This window comes from Talpa europaea (assembly GCF_964194135.1).
Source record: "Talpa europaea genome assembly, chromosome: 3".
Lineage (NCBI taxonomy): Eukaryota > Metazoa > Chordata > Mammalia > Eulipotyphla > Talpidae > Talpa > Talpa europaea.
Window position 1 is genome coordinate 46,555,582 of NC_140069.1, and position 24,094 is coordinate 46,579,675.

The following is a 24,094-nucleotide window of genomic DNA, read 5'->3' on the forward strand; positions in this document are numbered from 1 at the left end:
CTGAAGAGGTTGCTTAAGCTGTATGAAGACCTGTATTTTTAAAAACATGCATATTATGCAATCATAGAACTTGGTTACTTGAATTGATAAGAAAGAAATTTGTCTTTTAGAATGAGTTTAATAACATTAGATAAGGGTAGACTTTGATTTTTTTTTTTTTTTTGCTTAGAAGAACTGGGGTGTAGGCCAGAGGTGTGTAAGGTGGGGAGGGGTGAGAGGAATCACCAGTGACAGAGTGGGGAGCAGAACAGGTGGATCTACCTAAATACAATACCTTGTGAAGGGAGCTGGAGCAGCAGGGGAGACTAGAGAGGACTGCCCAGGGGATCTGACTCAGGCTGTAGCCATTATAGTGCTGAGACTTAACCCCTCGGCCAGCAGGGAGGCCAGACTTTGAATTTCTTATTGGATAGAGTGTATATTTTAAGTTGGGGTTCTAACTAGTTTATAGTTTACATGGTAAGCGTCTTCCAACCTTTTTTTCAGTCATGGCTTACATAGAAAATAATTTTTGAATTGCATAGTAGGTGGGTAAGATTGTTGGAAAATGGAAGCCTTATGCAGCTAGCTCCCAGTAAAACATTTGGAATGGGAATCAGTATTCTGGCACACCTGAAATGGTGGGGAAGTTCTGCTTTGTAATATTGCTAGAGTTGTTCAACATACACTTAGGATTGTAGCTTTAAAACTTATGTGAGTGCCTCCCCAGTGGCACAAGGGGTTAAGATGCAACCTATGAAGTTATCCGCAACCACTGCAGCACGAGTTCGATCCCTGGCCTGCCAGGGAGCAACCCACGTGGCGCAGCAGACCTCTCCTGACTTGCCCGCTGCTCCCTCAGCAGTGTACTTTGGTCAGTCTGCCTGCTCTGTTCCCCACTCTGTCTCTGGTGAATCCTCTTCCCTCCCCCCTCCCACACCTCTGGCCTGTACCCCAGCTCTTATATACATAAATAAATCTTTTTAAAAAATAAGACAAATCTATAACAACCTACCAAGAAATGAATATATTAAAAAAAACTAACTTATGTGAGCCCTTCTTTCCTATGTCTTTTTAAGAATGCTTTCTTAGAGAGTGGTGGGCTCTGAGCAGTACTTAAACTTGGCAAGAGTAGGGCCTCCCTGATGGAGCAAGGGATTAAGCACTGCACTATGAAACAATTCGCAGCCTCTGCAGCATGAGTTCAATCCCAGGCCTGCCAGGGAGCAACCCACATGGCGAGTTCAATTCCAGGCTCCGCCAGGGAGCAACCCACATGGTGCAGCAGACCTCTCCTGTCTTGCCTGCTGCTCCCCTCAGTGGTGTGTTTCAGTCAGTCTGCCTGTTCTGTTGCCCACTCTGTCTCTGGTGAATCCTCTCATCGCCCACCCCCCCCACACCTCTGGCCTGTACCCCGGCTCTTGTATGCATAAATAAATAAATCCTTAAAAAAAATAAACTTGGCAAGAGTAAAGAAATAGATCTACATTTCATTTTAATAATTCTAGAAATCATAATTATTAAATAGAAGGTGGTTTGTACAAGCTTTTAGATTTCACCTTTTAGGGACTTGATTTTTTTTTTTTTAAGATTTATTTATGCATACAAGAACGGGGGTACAAGGCAGAGGCGTGGGGGATAAGAGGATTCACCAGTGACAGTAGGGAGCAGGACAGGCAGATTGACTGAAATACACTGCTGAGGGGAGCAGGGGCGAGACAAGAGAGGTCTGCTGCGCCATGTGGGACTCCTCCCTGGCCGGGAAAGAACTAAATAGCTTCATAGTGCTGCGTCTTAACCCCTTGTACCACCAGGGAGGCTCCAGGACTTGATTATTTGGTACAAACTTTCTGTTTTCAAACTGCAGAAACATTATTTGGTGAATTTTTATGCGATTTGAAATATTTCTTAAAAGTTTAATAATATCGGGGTATGTTTTTTCATTTACACCCTAAGATTGTATTTTTTTTTTCCACTTTGTAATTTTTTTTCTTACCCTGTTGACTCATTCATGTTATTTAGCAAGTTTAATCTCCTGGATATATTTTCTGATTTTCAAAATTGTTTCATTCAGACTCCTCTTATGTTGAAAGTTTTTAAGTATTCCTGTTATAATTTTCTAATTAGACCATCTAAATTTATTAATGGTAGATGTAAATTCCCCTTACATTGTCTTAAGAATGTTAGTGTGTAAAAGTCAATGATATTTGTCAACTCTAAAAACAGTGATTTTGAGAGATATGGTCAATTGAATTACTTTAGTAGATTTTCTGCGTTTTCCTCTCTTTGTCTAATGCTCTTAGATTTGAGTTCATTAGATGGAAGGAGATTGAGATTTACTAACAGGAGGCCAATTATAGGTGTGTGCTTATTTTCAGATAATTTAGAAATAAATCCTTCATAGCTTTGCATTGTTTTTTACTCAAGTAATTCATTGTAGTGATTGAGGTGGAATATGACTCTACCAATACTATTATTGTAGTCAGGTTGCCTTGACAACTGGATACTGTGCGGCTCTCTCGATGTCATTATGAAGTATTACAGCATAATCAAAAGTTAGAAAATTATTTCTCATCTTAGATCCTGAGTCTTGCTGAGCAATGGGAACTTGGGGGAGTATAACTGGAATTACAGTATTTGAGAAGGTTGCCTGAATTCTCACTAGGAATAGAGTTGTCAAAGCTGTGGAAGCAAGTGCCAAGAGGAAAGAGTTAACAGTTTAGAATAGAATTGAAGGTATTCCGTGTGAATGGTAGATGTAAGTAGAAGTTTACTAAATGTCAACAAAAGTGTAAAGCTAGGGTAATCATCTCTTTTTATTAAATGTTTTTAATTTTCTTACATTGTTGTTTATTTTTGTATAATATTTGATTGCTCATGTATATTCCCCATAAATCTCCCATCACTTCATCACCTGTGAACTGTCACTCTTCCCTGCCCTATTTTGACCCATCTTCCTACCCCTCCCCTGCTGTATGCCTCTCTCTCTCTTTTTTTTTTTTGATAAGGTAATCATAGCTTAATTCTCAAAGTGGTCATTGTGGTACTTTTTGCTGTTAATTACTATTTTATGAGCTCCTTTGTATTTTTGACCTAGAGAATTTGAATGTTTCTTTAACTTTTCAGGTGTCTTTCACTCCTCTAGGCCATATATTTGCATAAGGATAGGAAAAATTATTCCTCTCTGCCCTTTAATTGTGCACATAGGTACTGCAGTAAATTTCTACCCTTTGACATTTCAAAAAGCATTCCCAAATTGCAAATTCTGCATTAGTTTAATTATATTTTAGAGAACTCTACTAAGTTATTCTTTAATAGGGAGGTTGATTACCTGTAAAGGAATAATTTAAAGATCATATGTATATATTCAAAGGAAAGTTAACTTATTTTCTTGATATATATATATATATATGCCATACTTTAATGTTTTTCACAGTATTTTCACTCTCAATTCTTATTCCAACCCTGTAAAATGGAAAGTCGAATCATCCTGTTTCATTCTAATAGAGACAGACTTTTGGTAAGTAATCACTTGTTTGGAAAGTAACTTACCATAAATTATATAGCAACTGAATAGCGAAGTTGCAATTAGAAACCAAGCTCTTCAGTCTACTGATGCCGTGAAGTTGTAGATAATGAACATTATCTATGTATTAACAAGTTTGGCATTGTGTAGAAACCATTGGGATAATTATTTAGCTTCTCACTCGAGTTAATCACTTAAGTATTATTTTGTAACTCCTACCTAAGAAAACAAGAGGAAAGTAGTTCTGATACTTTAAACTGTAAAGTTACTTCATGTAATGTATCAAGTTATCTTTTTTTAAAAGTTTTCTTAAATTTTATGAATCAAATTTTGAAAAGTTCTTTATGCATATATTGGCGCACTCAGTAATTTAGTGTTTGTCAGTACACCTTTCTGTCATTGCTGTCTAACTTCATTATTAATATTGTCTTCAAAATACCTCTTCATGCTTGTCAGGTGTTTTAAAAATTTCCTCACTTAATAGCCTTTATTTCTGAATTCAGTTTTTGGTTTGAGTTACTTTATTCATTTGCCTTTTTTTTTTTTTTTTTTTTTTGGTAAAGATTTATTTATGCAAGAGCTGGAGTATAGGCCCAGAGGTTGGGGTGGGGGGCGTGGGGCGTGAGAGGATTCACCGTAGAAAAAGGGAGGAACAGAACAGGCAGATCTACTGAAATACACTGCTGAGGGGAGCAGCGAATGAGACAGGAAAGGTTGCCTGCACCATGTGGGTGACCTCCCTGGCCCCTGGTAGCTTATTAGCCCTGTCTTTAACCCCTGCACCACCATGGAGGCCCCAATATTCATTTGCTTTTGTAAAACTTCCGTAGAAAAAAAGCACAGGATCTGGAATTAGAAGACTTGGATTCAGGTTCTGTTTCACTACATATAACTATGTTGCACAAAAATCAATATGTAGTTCAGTGTTAAGAGATTAACAGAGTTAAGCATGTAAAAAATAGCCCCATATCTTTTCTTTGTGTCCTATTACCCTTGTTGGTGTATGGCAACTTCACTCTTACATTTGTTCAACTAGAAAGAAACCTTTTTCTCATCCCACCCCATAGTCAATCCATAAATCAGCAAATTCAGTTAGCTCTACCCAAAATGTATTCAGAATTCTGTTGTTTATTTTTTTCTTCTGAATTGTTCTTTGATATAAATCATTATCTTGGATTATATTAACAGCTTCATTACTGGTTTCCTTAGTTCTGCCCTATTCTCTTTCTTGTCTTTTCTCAACCTATTATTTAAGTTCTTTGAAAAAACAAAAGTCAAGTGTCACTTTACATTTCATTCAAATCCTTACTGTGACTTCTTTGTCTTAGAAAATATTCCAAAGAGTCTTCAGGGCCTTTGCCCTTGTTTCCTCTGCTTAGATTGCCCTTCTGCACATATCTGGATGGCTCACTTTCTTTTTTTTCCTCTCTGGTTTTTGTTTCAAAATACTTTCTCAGAGAAGCCTTTCTTGACCACACAATATCAAGTATTTCTCCACCCATGACACTTTAATTACCCATACCTACTAAATTCTTCAGAGCCCTGATGTCATTATTAATTATTTCCCTGGGAATAATCTAGTGCCTGGTATGTAGTAGATCCTCAGTAAATTTTTGTTTGTTTGACTCAGTAAATTTTGAAGGAATGAATGAGCACAAACTTTGGATTCAGATAAACCTAGTTTTAATTTTAACTTTTCCACTTAATAACAATATATCCTGTTTTTCTAATATAAAATAAGGATAATAAAAAAATTACAAATTTCTTCATGTAATAGATCTCTGGAGTTGATTGTGAGTTATATATTAATTTGTTATAGGTCTCTTTTTTTTTTTTAATAGAGGCATGTTTTATTTATTTGTTTGTTTGTTTCTTTGTTTGTTTTGTTTATACATGCACTGGGTACAGTCAGAAGTGCGGGAGGGGGAGAGAATTCACCAGAGCCAGAGCGGGGAGCAGAACAGGCAGAAGGACCGAAGTACACTGCTGAGGGGAGCAGCGGGCGGCAGGAGAGGTCTGCGCGCCATGTGGGACCCTCCTCTGGTGGCCGGGGAGCAGCCGGGGATCGAACTGGTGCCGCAGAAGCCGCGGGCAGGTTCACAACCCAGCGCTCAACCGCTGCGCCACCGGGGAGGCCCTGTTATAGGTCTCTTATACTACCCCTATTAGGTACTCACCTTTTGTTTTTTTCCTTTATTGTAAGATTTTTATTTTATTTATTTTTGCATACAAGAACTGGAATGTAGACCAGAGATGCCGGGGCAGGAAGGGGGTAGTTTAGAGGATTCACCATAGACAGAGTGGGGAGCAGAACAGGCAGATCCACTGAAATACACTGCTGAGGGGAGCAGCTGGTGAAACAGGAGAGGCCTGCTGCATCATGTGGATTAGCTCCCTGGCCTGTATTGAGCTCAGGCCACTTTGCCCAGGTAGGGCTATTGAGGTGGTAGCTCTGAGACTTAACCGCTAGGCTACCAAGAGGCCCACAGATACTCAGCTTTTTAAAAAGAATCTGACGTCTGTTTCTTTGTGAGCTATCAATGGAAAAAAGCAAGTTTCCTGTCTTATTTTTTTTCTTTTTTAGATTTCCTTTATGATTATGTGTCACAGGAGATCACTGTTTGTGTTTCTAGACCACAGGAAGGCGGGAGGAAATATGATTCCTAATTAGCATGTATTTGCCACTCCTCTTCCAAAATTGAGAACCAAAATTTGAACCTTCTGCATCAGTTTGTGATGGCACATTCTTCTATCTTAAATTGAAGTATACTTTGCATACCATAAAATTTATCCTTTCGTTAAAATTTGTACCATTTGGTGATTTTTATTGAATTCACATCCTTTACCTCTAATTCCAGAACATTTCCATCACCACAAAAATAAAAGCCTTATCCATTAGCAGCTAACCCCCAAATCCCTCTTCTCTCAGCATTGGAAGTCAGTAATCTGTTTTCTATATCTGTGGATTTGTCTATTTTAGGCACTTCATGTAAGTGAAATCATATAATACAGAACCTCTTGTGACTGACTTACATAATACAGTATTTTTGAGGTTTCATCCATGTTGTAGCTTATATCAGTACTTCTTTCCTTTTTATGGCTAATAGTCCATCTTTTCATTATACCATATATATTTTGAGAGGATTATGCCATATTATTCATTCATCAATTGATAGATATTTGGATCATTTCCAGTTTTCATTCATCAGTTAATTGGCAATTGTTTGCATTTTTTAGAATAATTCTGTCAACATTTGTGACATGATTTTGTGTGAACTTGTTTTAAGTTTTACCTAAGAGCTGAATTGCTGGATCATTTGGTCAGTTGTTTAACTTTCTAAGGAAATGTCAAACTTTGAAATACACTGCTGAGGGGAATAGTGGGCAAGACAGATGTCTGCTGCGCCATGTGGGTAGCTCCCTGACCAGTAGGGGGATCGAATTCTTGCTCCTGAAGCTGCAGATAACTTCACAGTGCTTAAACCCTTGTGCCACCAGGAAAGCCTAAGTTCCAGTTTCTACACATTCTGGTCAATAATTGTTACTGTCCTTTCTAAAAAAAAAAATATAGCAATCCTAGAGGGTGAGTGCTATCTCATTATGGTTTTGATTTGCATCTCCCTTATGGTTAATAATGCTGAACATTTTTTCTTGTGTTTATTGGTATATTTCTTAGAGAAATAGCTATTCAATATTTTGTTCACATAAAAACTTAATGTGTCTTTTTACCATTGTTGTGAGAGTTCTCTTTTTTTGACTTGTTAGTTGTTATCAAGAGAAACTATATCTTAGCCCTAATATTTAATGTTTGCTAGTTCAGAAGCTCAAGTCAATGACATGCTTTCATGGACGTCAACCCAAAGAAATTCTTTACATTCCAGAAAGTTCACTTTGCACTCTGAAAGTTACTGGCCTTCCTCATCTCTTCAGAATCTCCCCTGGAATCTGAATTTCTGTAGAAATCTATATATGCCGCCTTTTTCTTTTTTTTTTTTTTTGGTTTTGCTCTAGAGCAAGCTTAAAGCTGCAATCCTTAGAGTTATAACAAATATTCCAACAATATGAAATCAGAGCTGCTTGACCAGAAGGTCACACATCTGAGGTTTGTCAAAGCACTGGAATCTGTAGTAGTTACTTTTAACAATTTACTTCTAGACTGAAGGAGAAACCAAGAGTTTTTATTCTGAATACAAGCCCCTCTTACCAGATAAGTGATTGGTAAATATTTTCTCCTATTCTCTTACCTATGTTTGTGCATCCTTGATGGATTCCTTTGAAGCCCTTTCAATTTTTAATTTTGTCATTTGTAATTTTGGTGTTATATCTAAGAAGTTATTACCATATCCATAGTTTTGAATTCACACTTGATTATACCTGTTTTCTCTTGAAGTTCTATAGGTCCATACTGTTCGGTTTGATAGTATTCTGCTAAATTCAGTTCCCTAAACTGTTAACTGTTTTTCAAATGATAATTTATATTGCAGCCCTACTACTAAAAAATTAGATTGGAATCCTAATAAATTATTTCTGAGAATATTTTGTAGTAATGTATCAACTGTTATTAGAATTAAACTAGGCATCTCTTTAATTTTGGGGATTACAAAAACTCTGAGCCATAGAACATTTTAGAGATTATCTGATTCAACCATTTACCTTAAAATCATTGCTACATGTTGTCATTAGGTGATAGATATAGTTTTAATTTTGTGGTGCATGAAAATTAATTTTTAAAACATTTTTATTATTTATGCATACAAGAACTGGGGTGTAAGCCAGAGGCTACAGGGGTGAGACGCTTCACCAGAGATAGTGGGGAGCAGAACAGGGAGAACTACTGAAATACACTACTGAGGGGAACAGCAGGCTAGTCAGGTGAGATCTGTGAGCCATGTGGGTTCTGAGACTTTAACCCCTGCTCTCTGGCTGGCTGGGGATTAAACTGGTGCTGCAGTGGCTGGCAGTAGCTTGATAGCATTGTCTTTAACCCCTGTGCCACCAGGGAGGCCCCGAAAGTTAATTTTTGAATATTGAGCAAATAGAATACATAGATTTTTTTTCTGTATATAGATTTGATATGAGAAAATTGTTACATTCTTAGGAAATTTTGCATATTTGTGCCATCTTTGCTCGCGATGTTGCTTTTGGAAATACAGAATTTATCTTTTTATTATAATTACCTTGCTCTGCTATTTCTATAGTCTGCCCTCATTATTTGTGGATTCTTTATTTGGGAAGCTTCTTAGTGAAATTTATTTGTAACTCTTAAATCAACATTCATGGTGCTTTTATGGTGAATTATATATAAATGTCCAGGAAAAATTTGAGTCAAATCATTGGATGTATATATTCCCAACTGAGGTCAAATAAGGTGTTGCTCTGTCTTGTTTCAGATGAAAACAAGTGTACTTTTCCTAGTTATTTAGTACCACTTTTTTTTTTTTTTTTTTTTTTGCATTTCTGTGCTTTTGGTGATTTTGCTGTTTGAAATGGCCTCCAAGTGTAATACTGTTATGCAGTCTAGTGTTCTTAATTCTTAAGAAGACTAAGTGCTTTTTTAGAAAATGTGTCAGACCTTCCTTTTAGGTATTTCTGTTGGCCTTGGTTTCAGTGTTAATAAATTGGCAATATTTATTAAGGAGGGGCCTCCCAGTGGCACAAGGGGTTAAGTCTCAGCACTATGAAGCTGTCACAGCCACTGAAGCATGAGTTCCATACCCTGCCAGGAAGCTAACCCACATGGTGCAGCAGATCTCTCCTGTCTCCCCCACTGTTCCCCTCAGCAGTGTATTTTAATCTGCCTGTTCTGCTCCCCACTCTGGTAAATCCTGTCACATACCCCCCCTTCACATACACCTCTTACATCCCAACTCTTGTATGCATAAATAAATAAATCTTTAAAAATACATTTATTAAGGAGTCTTTCAATAGAAACACAAAAACCCAAGGGTATTGTTGATCTGTTAAAGCATTGCAAGAACCTAACTTTGTATTTCTTCTGGAACAGTATTTCAGTATTTGTTGATTCAGCATTTGCTGTGACAATAGAAAATAACTACTGTGAATCCCAAGAATTATGTTTTATTTAAATTTCAATACACCTTTGAAATGTAATTGAAGCAGAGTTAAACCTGGCAAAATATAATGTTGCTGATTTCAGTTACCTTGTTTGCCTTCCATTTTCCAATGTAGATCATTACCTTTCCCCAGATATTTTTTTTGTGTTGCCAACACAACTTAAGTTAGTGGATTTCAACTTGGTGGTATATTTAAACCATATGGGAAGCTTAAAAAAAAAAGCAACTAACTATCCCAGAGATTGATTTAATTGGTATGCATCCTGGGTATAGGAAATTTTCTCAGATCCTCCGTAAGTCTAATGTGCAGCCTAAATTGAGAGGTCATCTTCACTACAATGGAATTTAGGTGTGCAAATTCTGTAAATTTTTTTTTTTTTTAAACTGTAATATATCTCCTTGAATCCAGTTAGGAGACTAGACATTTCAGAGTTGATACCTGTGGAGAAAACTGTAAGAATCAAATTGAGACTAGGAAATGTTTATTGTGGCTCCTGACTATTACTTAATTATAGTTCTATCAAAGAATATCCATTTCCTGTGCATAAGAGAATGGTGTGTTTACTGTCTTTCCATTTTTGGAAACCTCATGTTGGAGAGGTGGAGACTATTTTTATACAAAGAAACAAAGTATCTGCCATGAGAGTTCTTTGTGGAGGAGGATTAGTAAACACAGTACTCAAGATGTGACTACTGGATGCTCCTCTAGATTCATTTTCATTTATGCCAATAGTGTATCTAGACAGTCTTCCAAATTTTGTATCTTTGAAGGAGAGTATGAATAATTACAACCTAAGCTTTTTGGGGGGAAGGTTAACAACTTAGGGACCCTGTGCTGAAATATTTATAGCCCTGGGAATGGTAATCTTGTTTTTCAGAGTTTTAGTCCTTTGTTGGGACCATTATTGTTGCTAGCTCTTGCACCTCCCATTCTAGGGCCTATGCTGAACTTTGTTATTAGTCCATTAAAATTCCTGACAATCAGCTTGTTTATTCTGGATCTCCTGTCTATCTCCTCTGACCTTAAGTTAAAGTAGACATTAAACATTGCTGTGGATGTATAGATTGTGTCACTATCCTTTACTTACTAGGAATACCTAGGCAACTCTTTTCAGTCATTTTTCTGTTGAACATTTTGGTTTCTAACAAGTTTAGACTGCTCCTTCATCTTGTCTTTTCCTAGGAATAATTTTTTAAAAAAAGGTTATTTAGGTTAGTTAGCCCTTCCACTCTTTGTACTGTCATTCTGACTTCAGATTTTACTCAAAATCCTCTTTTAATTTTTTACAACACTGTACCTGATATCCTGAATCCACTAAACTTAGCTTCAGTCCTCATAGCTACACACTTTTTTTTTTTAAAGATTTATTTATTTATACAAGAATTGGGGGACAGGTGCAGGGGGTAAGATGATTCACGGGAGACAGCTGGGAACAGAACAGGCAGACTGACGAAATACACTGCTGAGGGGAGCAGCGGGCGAGACAGGAGAGGTCTGCTGCGCCACTTTTTGTTATTTTCTGTTCCCTCAGAATATTTTACCTCTTTTCATAGGTTTTTCAACTTCCGCCTTATGGTGTATTATAAAGATTCTTTGTCTTTATTGGATTTTTTTAACGCACTGAGGGCAGTGTGCTACTGTGGTAAAACCTCAAATGTTTTCTGAATGAATATAGAACAAAGACTCCTGTAAATGGCTTTTTCAAAATTGTCAGAAATGATTTGAAAGCATTGCTTTCTTGCCCAATCTCTGATTTCTTTGGTGCTAATCTATTAGTTCAACTTTTGGCCTGGCCCAAAGAAACTGAGGAATTTGAATAGGGGAAAGTTGTAGTATTTTTAAATCAGCATATGTTTTATTTAATTAAACCAATAGATATTTGCTTGGTAATTCTGTAACTTTGGTGATTATGCGTCAATGAAAGTTGTTTTTCTGATGGTGGATTTTTTTCTTAAGCTTTCAGTCCTTAATTCTTTCCTTGACAGCAAATAAACCTTAGTTCTTGCTTTGATACTAAGATTATGTGATAACTTTTTCCCTAAGCCCAAATGTATTATGACCCACAATAGTTCTCATTCCTGAAATTGTATTCCTGTGCCAAATGTTTTGTTCTTAGGGTGTGTCTGGGTGTGATTTGCGTGTAGGTCCATCTGTGTGCTTGTAAGAGAAGCAGATATGAGATGGTTATGGAGAGGGCAGAATATCTCTTGCTGTTTGCAAAATGTAAATTGGGCTTCTGGTAAGTTTTTTTTTTTTTTTAAAGATTTATTGTATTCATTTATGTATAAAAGGCCAGAGATGTGGGGGTGGGTGAGAGGGTTCGCCAAAGTCAGAGGGGGAGCAAAACAGGCAGATATACTGAGATACACTGCTCAGGGGAGCACCAGGCAAGACAGGAGAGGTCTGCTATGCCTTGTAGGTTAGCTCCCCTGCTGGGGATCGAACCATGCTGTGAACTCTTGCCTATGTGGCTGGTGACAGCTTGATAGTTCTGAGACTTTAACCCCTGCACCACCAGGGAGGCCCCATGGTAAAGCCTTTTTAATCTTAAACATATTACAGAGCTTCACTTTTGATTATTTTATCTTTAAGTATATGGGTCTGTTTAGAATAATACTACCAAAACAAAAACAAAAACCCCCCACAACCCACCAAAAACTTCCTACAGGATAAAGAAATCTGGCACAGTCTTTGAAACCTTTAATTTTCAGAAGTTTGTGATGGCAGTGATAAAATACCAGAAAACAACAGAGACAATTACTGATCGTTGAAAGGATTACTCATGATCCTCAATAGCAAAAATACTGTTAATTAGGTACTACTTCTCCAGCTTTTTTAAAGCAACTTTTCTAAAATTGGCTTCTGACTGAAAGTAACTATTTCTACTTAAAATACACTTAATTTTTTTGTCTTATTTTCGATCTTCATAAACTGGCAAAAATTAAGTTACTAGATTTTTTAAAATTCAGCAGCTCAGATTTTTGTAACTGGAAAAAAAATTGAAAGGTAAAATGCTCATTTCTTAAACTGGGAATATGGGATAGCAAATTGATTTTATAGGTCATTTGTTTACACTTCACATATTTCCTACTTGTTAGAATGAAACAAAATATATAAATATATTTTATGTTTAAGTTTATATTTTAAGTAGACTGAGTTTTGTGTTACTCTAAAAAAAAAAAACGTGGTTGTTATTTTTAATGACCTTGTATTTCCAGAAATTTATACATAAAGTGGCCCAAACTATGTTTACATTAAATAGGTATTTGGGCTTGTCAAAGTGATTTGGAATCTAAGGGTTTCATTCTCGCTGATGGCTGATGGTAATCTTTTTGTAAATAATGCTTGGAAATGCATAGGAATGTAAGTTTCCCCTGTTATCTCAGTGTGGATCATTCCTATTTGAGATGATTTCCTAGGTTATTTTTTGGGACTAGGAATGCTATTATCATTAATTTATATGGAAAAATTTTTGAGCATTCCTAAACTCTCAACCTTGGAAATCAACATTGCTTTGGGAATATCTACAAAGAAGAGGGACCAGCAAGCAAATCCTAAGAACTGTAACAGAAATAGGAAGAGAACCAAGTATGGTGTAACATAATTAAAAAGGGAAAGCTCTTTGCATGAAGGATTATAAGTGGTATGTCACTGCTGCATGCCCCCAGTAGATTTGATAAGCAAGTGGCACTGAACCCTTAAGTTTGCATGGATTAAAGTTTAAGTGAATTTATTAGAGTAAGTAGTAGCAGTGGATGTTGACTGAAACAGAGTTGTATAGTGAAAGGAAAGAAAAGAATGGATGGAGATTATAAATAAATGATTGTTTTTAAACTGGGAGAAACCTAGTTGACTAAGGGGAATGGGGAAGAGTGAAGTTATTAGAAACCAAATTGGTAATTATGAAAACAAGATCTTGGATGAGTTGATAAGACTCATGAGAGTCCAGAGGAAGATGCCAGGAGAATCTTCTTTCTTTGGGATTTAACTGAAGGACCACAGATTGATATAGGGAGGTGTGACTTCTATTTTTCTTTTAGTTATTGGCTACAAAAAAAGCATGTTGGCAGTTTACATTCTTTCCATATTTAGCATTTTTGCTTAGAAAGAGGCTTTTCATGAATAAATTTTGGAGAACCTTTGGATCAAATTTTGTAATGCTGGTTTGTTATTTTAAAAAAATATTTCCCAAAAGCAACTGAAGCTGGTAAATATTTTCATTTGCGTTCTAATAAAGTGGTTAGGGTAAATTCATGGTTTTAGGATACTTATCTTTATTTCCTATCTTATTTTTTTTCTTGATTGTCATTTATGAATTTTACTACTTCCTTAATGTGATAAATTGGAACTTTACACTTTTCAAAATGCTGTTTTATCTGCCGGCCCACCTCATCCTATCCTATTAATAGCAATCTAATGTAGATTCTTAATTCTAAGAAGATTAAGATACAGATTATTGTTTATTCAAAGTGGCATATATTATATACTGCTGAAAGTAGATACTGTGTTTTCTAATACATCCCTGATAGCACTTAATCTTTACGCTTAAGGTTTTGCCTTTTGCTTACACTTTGAACAAGCAAGTGACAAATCCTTTTATCCTAAATCCTACTACTCTGTTGTCATAGATCTCCGTTTAGATGTGTAGGTCAAAATTTCTACTCTTTGAGGAAAGTATTGGTCATTTTTTTCAAAACTTGATGTGTGCCAAACTCTAGCTATCATCTACGTTTTCTACATAGCATGTTTTTATGCTTTTTTTTTTAAATAAAACTCTATTTATGCATACAGAACTGGGGTGTAGGTTGGAGGTGGAGGGGGTGAGGGGATTCACCAGAGACAGAGTGGGGAGCACAACAGGCAGATCTACTGAAATACACTGCTGAGGGGAGCAGCAGGTGAGACAGAAGGGGTCTGGTCCTCTATGTAGGTAGTTCCCTGGTGGAGGATCAGAACTCTTGCTACAGTGGCTGGCGATAGCTTGATAGCACTGAGACTTTAACCTTAAGTTTGATCCCCAGCCAGGGAACTAACCCACTTATATGGAGCAAAAGACCTCTCCTATCTTGCCTACTGCTCCTCTTAGCATTGCGTTTCAGGAAATCCACCTGTTCTGCTCCCTACTCTTTTTCTGATGAATCATCTCACCCCCCTGCATCTCTGGCCTACACCCCAGTTCGTCTATGCAAAAATAAAAATAAAATCTTTAAAAAATAATTATTACTAGTAATAATAATAGAAATGCAGGTGACAGTTTTAAAAACTGAAAAACTATCAAATTATCAGAACTGTTCAACTGAATGGTCAAATGATTTATAGACCTCACTGTTATCTGAGGCTGTTAAAATTGAATAATCATTAATAGATTAAATAATGTTCAGTAAACATGGCATCCCTTTTTTAAAAAAAGATTTATTTATTTATGCATATAAGAGTTAGGGTGTAGGCCAGAGGTATAGGGAGGGTGAGCAGATTCACCAGAGACAGAGGGAGAGGCAGAACAGGCAGATGGACTGAAATACACATTGAGGAGAGTGGTGGGCAAGACAGGAGGGTCATCTCCTATTTGGGGATCGAACTTGTGCTGCACTGGCTGCTGATAGCTTCATAGGGCTGAGACTTAATCCCTCGCGCAGCCAGGGAGGCCCATAAGTTATTTATTTAAAAATCTTTTATATTTATCTCCATTATATCTCATTTTCTGATCATGCCAGAGAGACATATGTCATATTCAAACTTGAGTTAATAATATTAGTACATGTTTGGACAGGCATCAATATTTTGAATTGGGGAAAGTGGTACAAAACTGATTCAAATATAGTGATTACAGCTTCTAATGGGGTTATGTTTTAAATTGCTTTTACTCTTGTATATTCATTATGACTTGAGCCATCTAAAGGCTTTGAGTTTCAGAACAAGACTAAGAGTAAAATAGATGTCTTTTTATTGTGTTAGTCTTTTTGTGTTCCTACATTGGTATCAAGCAGCTAATACAATGATTCTCAGAGAGGTAATACTAGATAAAGGATATATTAAATAACAACCTCTTAAATAATTTTTTCATATTACATAAATTCTCCCACGCTGTAGTAAACTCCAGTCATAGGGAAGAGCCGATCTCAAGAATTATTCCTAATGTACACTGAGGTGGAAAAAGTTTTTAGGAGCAAAACCATTCTTGTATTATGACTCATTGTAGTGTCACTCAGTTTTGTGGTATGTCCCAGTACCTTGTTGTTGGTAATAGTTAATTGCAAAATTTACCAGTGATTTTCTTAGTTCAAAAAAGGGGAAATAAATTAGATTTGATTCCTATCACTGATTCACTTATAGTCATGAAAAAAAAAAAAAAGGGAAGTGCTGGTTGACTATAAAGGCCCTGAAAAGCCAAGCCAGTTCTGAAAGCATTTAATCATGTATCTTTCATGATATTTAAGGTATCAGGATCTTTTTTTACCAGGCATATAAACTCATCTCTTGAAAGAGCTCAAATTGCTATGAACTTTTCAGACTTGAGCCAACAAAAGATGACACCTAGATAGAATTTTTAGGTTTACTCTAGATGTGAGATGCTTTGAAACATTTAGGTTCTGGGCCAGTCTATTTCTGATGGATGTGGTGTTGCTCGCAACCTCAGGCTCTTTGCCTTGGAGGTCAGATGTCTATATATGCTGCTTTGCAAATTAAAGGAATAAATTGCATATTTGAAGATTGAGATCATGTATCTTGGGATAGGCCAGTCATTGAGATAATAATTATTTTAATATTTAAAATTTGCTCATTTTTCAAGTAGTTCTAATACTTAAGAGTTAGGAAAAGTAAACTTACTAAGACCGTATTTCATGAATGCTTAAATGCACATTTTTTTCCACATATTAACATCTCTGAAATCAGGGTATGTCTTACTGATGATGTATCATTGTTTAATTGGCCAGAATTTTTCTTTCTTGGAAAGATATGTAACAAAATAATGGTGTATCTCTATGATTGATGTTGTTTCTTAGATTCAGAAAGCCGTGGAACATTCATTGTAATATATAGTTTTCCGATATCTCACCAATTTAGGGACAGACAAGGGTAATACTTGGTTATGAACCATTGCAACTAATTTCTCCTCTCCCTCCCTTTTTCAACATCTACTGAAGGGTAACCTAACCCAGGGACCCCAGACCCAAGGGGTACATGCTCTAAAACAGGGTCCACCCACCTGCTCTGTAAAAACAAGGAAGCAGACTCTGAGTCTGAAAGATTTTTATTAGAGTCACTGTGTATATAGAGGAGTGAGAAAAGAGAATATTCCTAATAATAGTTTCCCAGTACCACTTCCAACATTACCTGTCCCCTTGTGCAAATGCCCGGCCAAACAAGGTCAGACAGAAGTGGTGCCTCTGAGGCCCTAAAGCGTGCCACAAATCTAAGTCACCTTCTGGAGGAGAACAGCAGGAAGGGATTCTGAAGCAGACCCCAAAGGACTGAGACAAAAGGATATACCACATTAAGATAATGCCTTTGTCAGCCTTCTCATGTGTCTCTTCCATGTCTCTGCAAGTCTCTGGGTGCATGTCAGAGCTGGAAAGGGAAGAGCCTCTTTTCTTGAGTCCACTTACTTTCCATGTACATAGCTTCATCTGGCCACTCAACTCCACCTTTCTTCCTAGTAGCTAGTCCAAGGTGGCTGCATGTAAGTGGGGGCAGGGAACATGGTCCTTCCCCAAACACTTTCCCAAAGGTTTCTGGGTGCTTCTGCTTCTTTACTTACAGTAGTTAACCTCATATTGTTTTTTTTTTTCCCCCATTAACTTTGGTTATCTCAGTCTATAGTTGCCATTTTCACCACTGTCTGAGAAATGATTGTCTTATAAACTGCTAGATTTTCTTGTTTACTTTTGTAACACTTTTGTCTTTAAAGTTAGGAGGTGAATGTCTCTTTACATAATAGCTTTTTGTTGATTGATGCTACATAGTACATGGGCATAAAGAGTTACACTAGTTCTTCACATTCTCAAATTACCTTCACATCAAGCTCTTTGAGTCCTTCTCTAGGTTAGTGTGAAGAAAGGTGATAGTGACCATATCTAGGGCTTTTAAAACTAGTTTTCTTAGTCAGAAGACCCTTGAAGGTCCTGATTGCTTGAATCATGTCCTGCCTTTTATAGTGAATTACTGTTCCAGGAAGGATACACCTAGTTGTTGAAGTCCTTTTTCATGAAATCTGCCACTGTTTGGCCTTCCACTCTTTGTACCTTTTTAAAAATTTCATTAGTAATAACTCATGGGTAAGTTATTATTTTTAATAATGGGCTTAGTAATTACGTGTACCCAAACTTTAGACCCTGGTCTGTCTCTTTACTGTAGGGAATGTGGGTTTGCAAGGTAGTTTACTGCCTCCTAGCTAAGGCATTAGAGCATGGGTAAGATTGTCTTTTTAATGTCGTGATTCATCTCCCATGGTGCAGTTAATATCTTGGATTCAAATCTGTCATGCAGAAATGAAGAAGTTGGGGGAGATGGGTTTGTGGCAGAGGTCCTGTATTAATTATCTGTTGCTATATAACAGATTAACCTGAATTTAGTAATTTAAAAGCACAAGCCTTTATAATCCCAACTGGTTCCAAGAGTCTGGAATCAGGATTAGCTGGATGTTTCTGACTTTTATAGTCTCTCTTTAGTCTGCAGGCAAAATTTTGGTCTAGGCTGCAGTCATGTAAAAGTTTGGCTGGCACTGGAGAATCTGCTTCTACATCATAAAGTGGTTATTGGAAGGAGACCAGTAACCTCACCACATGGGCCTCTGAATTTAACTATTCATAATATGACAACTAGTTTCCTCCGGAGCAGTTATTCTAGAGAAAATGACTAAGATGTAAGCCATAGTCTTGGAAGTGACATACCATTATTACTGCTGTAGTCTATTGGGCACACAAACTAATTTGGGTACAGTGTGAGAGGGAACTATACAAGGATATAAATACAAGAAAGCAGAGTTAATTGGAGAGTCTCTTGGTTTAGCTACCAGGAGTTCCTTCCTTTGTGGACATGTAATAAGTAGTATCTAGAATCACGTCTTTTCTTTTTTTTTTTAGAAAACTTTTTTTTCCCATAGTACTCTTTACCATTATGTTCAGGACACTTATGAGGAAACATTTTAAACTTGCCTTTATGTCCTTTTTTTCAGTTGGTAGCAAGGCAAATTGATCTTCCTTTATGTCCTTGATTCATGAACAGGGATTGTCTTTTTTGTCTTCGGGGTTTGTTTTTTTTTTTTTTTTTTTTTTTTTTTCTGTTCTGTTTTCTTTTCTTCCTTTTCTTTCTTTCCTTCCTGTCTTTGTAAAGTTCTCACAATCTAGATAATTCCATAGCATTGTTTTCCAAAATGTGGTTGTTGGAAAACAGCTGGTTTCAGATGCTGTACCCTGAGAGGGTGCCATTATTTTTAGAAACTGTATATCATTTTCCTTGGAGTTACCATTGTGCAAGTTACTATAGCAGGAGTCTCTGAGAAGTTGTGCACTGAGGAAGTCAGTTTTGACTTGATGAATCCAGGAGTTTTTAAAATGTCAGTGATACACAACCTATATTTGTTAACATCTGTAGGATAAGGACGCTGGCTGTTCTGACAAATTCATCACAAATGTATTTCTCCTTTATTCAAAACAAATCATATAGGCAACTTTATTTCTATATTTTGGTTAACAATTTTTTTCTTGACTTTTTTTTGAAGATTTATTTATTTATGCATGCAAGAACTGAGGTACAGGCCAGGTGTGTGGGGGAAAGAGGAATTCACCAGAGACAGAGTGGGGAACAAAACAGGCAGAGTGACTGAAATACACTGCTGAGGGGAGCAGCTTGCGAGCCAGGAGAGGTCTCTGGCGCCATGTAGGTTGTTCCCTGGCTGGGCATGGAAGTGGTGCTGACTAATTTTTACTTGACTAATTTTTACTTTGTAATTACTTTGCATTTTGCAGGGCAGCTCAAGTCTGAAGTTACAAGTAGTTTATACTTTATTTGCATTGTTACTAGCAATAATGATATTTTAAGATCTGACAAAAAGTTTTCATTCTTTGCATCTTAAAAGGAACATTTACTATAAAAGTTCTATTAGAGTGACGTGTGTGTGTGTGTGTGTGTGTGTAAAAAAACTGGGGTGTAGACAGCTCTTTTTTAATGTATGTATGCAAGAACTAAGATGTAGGCCAGAGGTGGGGGGGGGGGGGGTGAGAGGATTCACCAGAGACAGAGTGTGGAGCAGAACAGGTGGATTTACTGAAATACACTGCTGAGGGGAACAGCGGGCAAGACAGGAGAGGTCTGCTAAGCCATATATGCCATATAGGTGGGTTAGCTCCCTGGCCAAGTCCAGGTTGTAGTGGTGATAGTGCTGAGAACCCCTAGGCCACCAGGGAGGCCCCCTAAAGTGATTCTTAGTAAAGAAAGAAGTGTTTTTAATCTTTAGTGGTTTTGAATGATGGAATGTTTATTTAAAGGTATGAATTGAAAAGGTCTAGAAACATTGCTGTGCTGATAGTAATGTTACACTGTCTAGAAAAAAAGAAACTAGATTTAAGCAGAGTTCTGAATAGATCCTTGCTTATTTACTTTAACCCAAGAAAAGATTCTCATTAAGAATATATAATGATGTTGCAAACAATTCTAATAACAGTTTATTTTTTAAAAAGATTTTATTTATTTTTGCATAGAAGTACTGGGGTGTAGGCCAGAGCTTGAGAGGATCTCCACAGATAGAGTAGGGAACAGAACAGGCAGATCTACTGAAATACAGTGCTAAAGGGAGAAGTGGGCAAAACAGGAAAGGTCTGCTGTGCCATGTGGGATCAAGCTCAGGCTGTAGCAATAGCTGTTGGGCCTTCTCTGTGGTAGCACTGAGACTTAACCCCTATGTGCTGGTTACTTGGCTTTTAAACCCATAAATTATGGACTGTTGTGATTTTGCTTTGTTGTTTACTAAAACAGAATGATCTCTGATAGAAAAAGGAAGACTTGAACAATAAAAGTTGTACCAACAAGAATGCAGAAAATACGTATTCACTTGGGTGCATCTGATACATGGAAAGAGAACATTTTCCCTCTTATATGGTGGTGTTAGATTAAATTATGTGCAGATGATCTTATTTAAGAAAACAAATATAGACTACAGTTATAAATTAAAATTATTTAAAACTTTTTCAAAAGGCTTTTCTCATGAAAAGTTACTTGTATAGTTCCTCTGGAAAGCTTGTCTGCCTGAAATAAGACACATTCGTTAAGGATTATGGAGAACTATGAGCAATAAAGGAAGAATCAACTATTAAAATCTTTAGGCACGTATAGCCTAGGCTAAGAATTTATAATCTCAGTAGCCTGGTTAAGATCCTATAGGTAACTGGCAGCTCTTCATAATCCCTTTACAGCATTGGTGGCATTCATTGGGAAGTTTGCCATCCCATCTGGTTTCTTCTAAAGCTGAACAGATGGGACAGATTAACATCTGACAGATTAGTAGGAGACGACCAAAACTAAATAGCATAAGTATGGAAAATGTTCATGGTTGTAAATTCTAAAGAATAATGGAGCTAGGGATATTTATCCTGTGTTTAGGGACCTGGTACATAAAAGAAAGGGAGGAGATTTTACTGACAGACCTGAAGGGATTATCTCATCCTAACTCTGATAAAGATGAGATGATTGGACAGAGAGGACATGTTCCTTTGATAAACCTACAACTAGATGAGAATCTCCCCAAACTACATTTTCTAGGCCATAAAAAGGGAAGCAGTGATTGCTTCTGCAAGGACATGCAGATACCTTCTTTGATCATGGAAGGAAAAGGATTTAGGCATGAACAGCAGCTTCACCTCAGCTTGTAGGAATTTAGCTGCTCTTAGTTTAAAAGTGTTTTGTATGCCAGATGGGGCATCTTGAGGAGACCAGTTTGAAGGATGTTGGTATGCTGTAATTTGGGCACCTTAACATCAGTGTTTACAAATATATTTAGAAATATTTTCATAATAGGTTGTGAATTGCAGGGCAGTAATTCAAATTTGAAAAGTAGAAATTCAAGAGATATGAAAGATGTAAAGGGCTTATAAAGGAAGAAATGAGCATTTAGAGGGAATTTAATGACAAATTTCCGATTGTGTCATTTGAAGGACAATTGTTGAAAAATGCAAATTACTGTTGATATTCTTTTCTAGAAACGACTGCAGAAAGAACTGTTGGCTCTGCAAAATGACCCACCTCCCGGGATGACTTTAAATGAAAAGAGTGTTCAAAATTCAATTACACAGTATGTATTTAAATTTTAAAGTACACGAATAGTATACATTCATTATTTAAAACACATTTTCATATTTCATCCCATTCTCCTATACCATGAGATAAATATAATAAACATCTTAATTCTGTGCATTTATGTGCAGTCAATTTTGTTTGATATCATACCTATAGTGCATAATTTGTAAACTTTATTTTCAAACTATATCTTTGGTTAGTAAGGTTTTTAAATGTTTCATGATGATGAGACAGCATTTAAAAACTTTGGTCTGACTTTTGTTTCAAAAAATTTTCATCTATAATAGAGCAATTTGGTATGAGGTTATCAGGTTTTTTAAATACACTTTTTTTTTTTTCCCCTGGGACCCTCCCCTGTGGCCGGGGATCGAACTGGCACTGCAGAGGCTGCCGGCAGCCTCGCAACCCAGTGCTCAACCACTTTGCCACCAGGGGAGACCCTCAAATACACATTTTTAAAGCATTGAGAAGCATAAGTCAGAGGTATCCGTATCTTCATCCACTGAACACATGAACTGCCTCCTGTACAGAAGAGTTGATGAATAAATGTTAGAATCTTCTCATTTAATAGATAAGAAACTTTTCCATGAGTATGAAAAAGTGAAGGGGTTATGAAGAGAATATAGAAGTATTTTCTCTAATTGAGCTCCTTCCTTGGGAGTGGAGCCAAAACAGGTTCTTTTCCACAAATGATACCAAAGAGATGGATCCCTTCTCTTAAAAACAAGCATTTGAAATAATTGGCAGTGTTTTCAAGAGTATTATCCAAAGGCTTTACAAACAGTATAGTCTGTCCTTGTCACTCTTGATTTAATAATTATTTTAAATGATAAATGTTTTGAAAGAGAGGAAAACTTAAAAATAATTGGCTCTCCCTCTCAAAAAGAAGTCCCCCCCCCCCAAAAAAGCATAGAAGCCAACAAGATAAAAACTTACTATAAGCCAATTTATAGGACATATAAGACAGTTCAAATATTTAACTATATTTTAGGTCGAGAGAGCAAAAATAACCAAAATTCACATAGTGGGGGGCATCAGAAGAAACAGTTTACCTTTGACTTTGATTTCTAAGTCAGTCCTTAAAACAGAAGTCCACTTTTAAGAACAGGAGTATGAAGAGAAGATATATTTAATTTTTTGGATGGATGTATTAATGTTAGAAAATGTAGTACACTTCTCTCTAGATCTGTAACAATCGCTTCAGAATAATGTTAGGTTCCCAATTGACTTTTTTAAATTAAGATCTTTTTTAAAGAATATTTTCAGGTTCATTGCAAAATTAAGTAGAAGGTACAGATGTCCCATAAGGTCTCTGCTCTCACACATGCATGCATAGCCTCTCCCATTGTCCATATCCCCCATTAGAGCAGTATATTTGTAACATTGATGAACCTATGTTGATGCATGGTAATCACCCAGCACCTACAGTTTACATTACGACTCATTCTTGGTGTTGTATAGTCTATGGATTTGGACAAATGTATAATGACATGTAGCACCATTATGGTATACCAGATATTTTCACGACCTTAAAATCCTCTGATTACACCTATTTATCCTCACCCATGTCTCTGGCTCTTTAAAGTGTCTCCTTCCATGTCCTCCAAGCCCCTGGTACAAGTCCAAGGCCAAGAAGCAAGCACAGCTTCTTCACATGTCTCTGCTCCATGTGCCTCCTTCAGGTCCTCTTAATCTCTTTTTTTTCTTCTGCCATTACTCTCTAGCTTCTCCTCCCTGCTCAGCTCCACCCTTCTTTAGGGTGTGGCAGGGATCCTGGAACCTCCCCTTTTCCTTGGGAATTATTGCCCTGTTACAGGATTTTATGGACTGTAGCTTTATAATAGATAAGGAAGATGACGAAAGTATCTTAAATTTTCTGGGGGACAATTGAGATGTATCTATAAAACTAAAAAAAAAGTTACTTTGACCTAATAAATGTACCCCTATGCTATCCTGAGGAAGGAATAGCTAAGACTGACTTAGAGGGCCTCCCTGGTGGTGCAGCGGTTGAGCGCTGGGTTACGAAACTGCCCGCAGCCTCTGCAGCACCGGTTCAATCCCCGGCTACCAGGCGAGGGTCCCACATGGCGCACAGACCTCGCCTGCCGCCCGCTGCTCCCCTCAGCAGTGTATTTTTAAAAAAAAAATTAAAAAAAAAAAAAGACTGACTTAGAACTAACTGTACACATTTTACCATTACTGTTTTTTTTTTTTTTTTAAAGA

The 24,094-nt window shown here is 36.9% G+C and overlaps 1 protein-coding gene across 1 annotated transcript in view; it reads left to right on the forward strand.

Moving 5' to 3' along the window:
* UBE2W (ubiquitin conjugating enzyme E2 W) overlaps positions 1-24,094 on the forward strand; it is a gene marked incomplete at both ends in the record, with an annotated part of 53,534 nt that overhangs the window by 2,557 nt on the left and 26,883 nt on the right. The window contains one exon of the mRNA XM_084230552.1: positions 21,775-21,866. Coding sequence (XP_084086678.1) covers positions 21,775-21,866 — 92 coding nt within the window. The remainder of the gene's footprint in view (positions 1-21,774; positions 21,867-24,094) is intronic.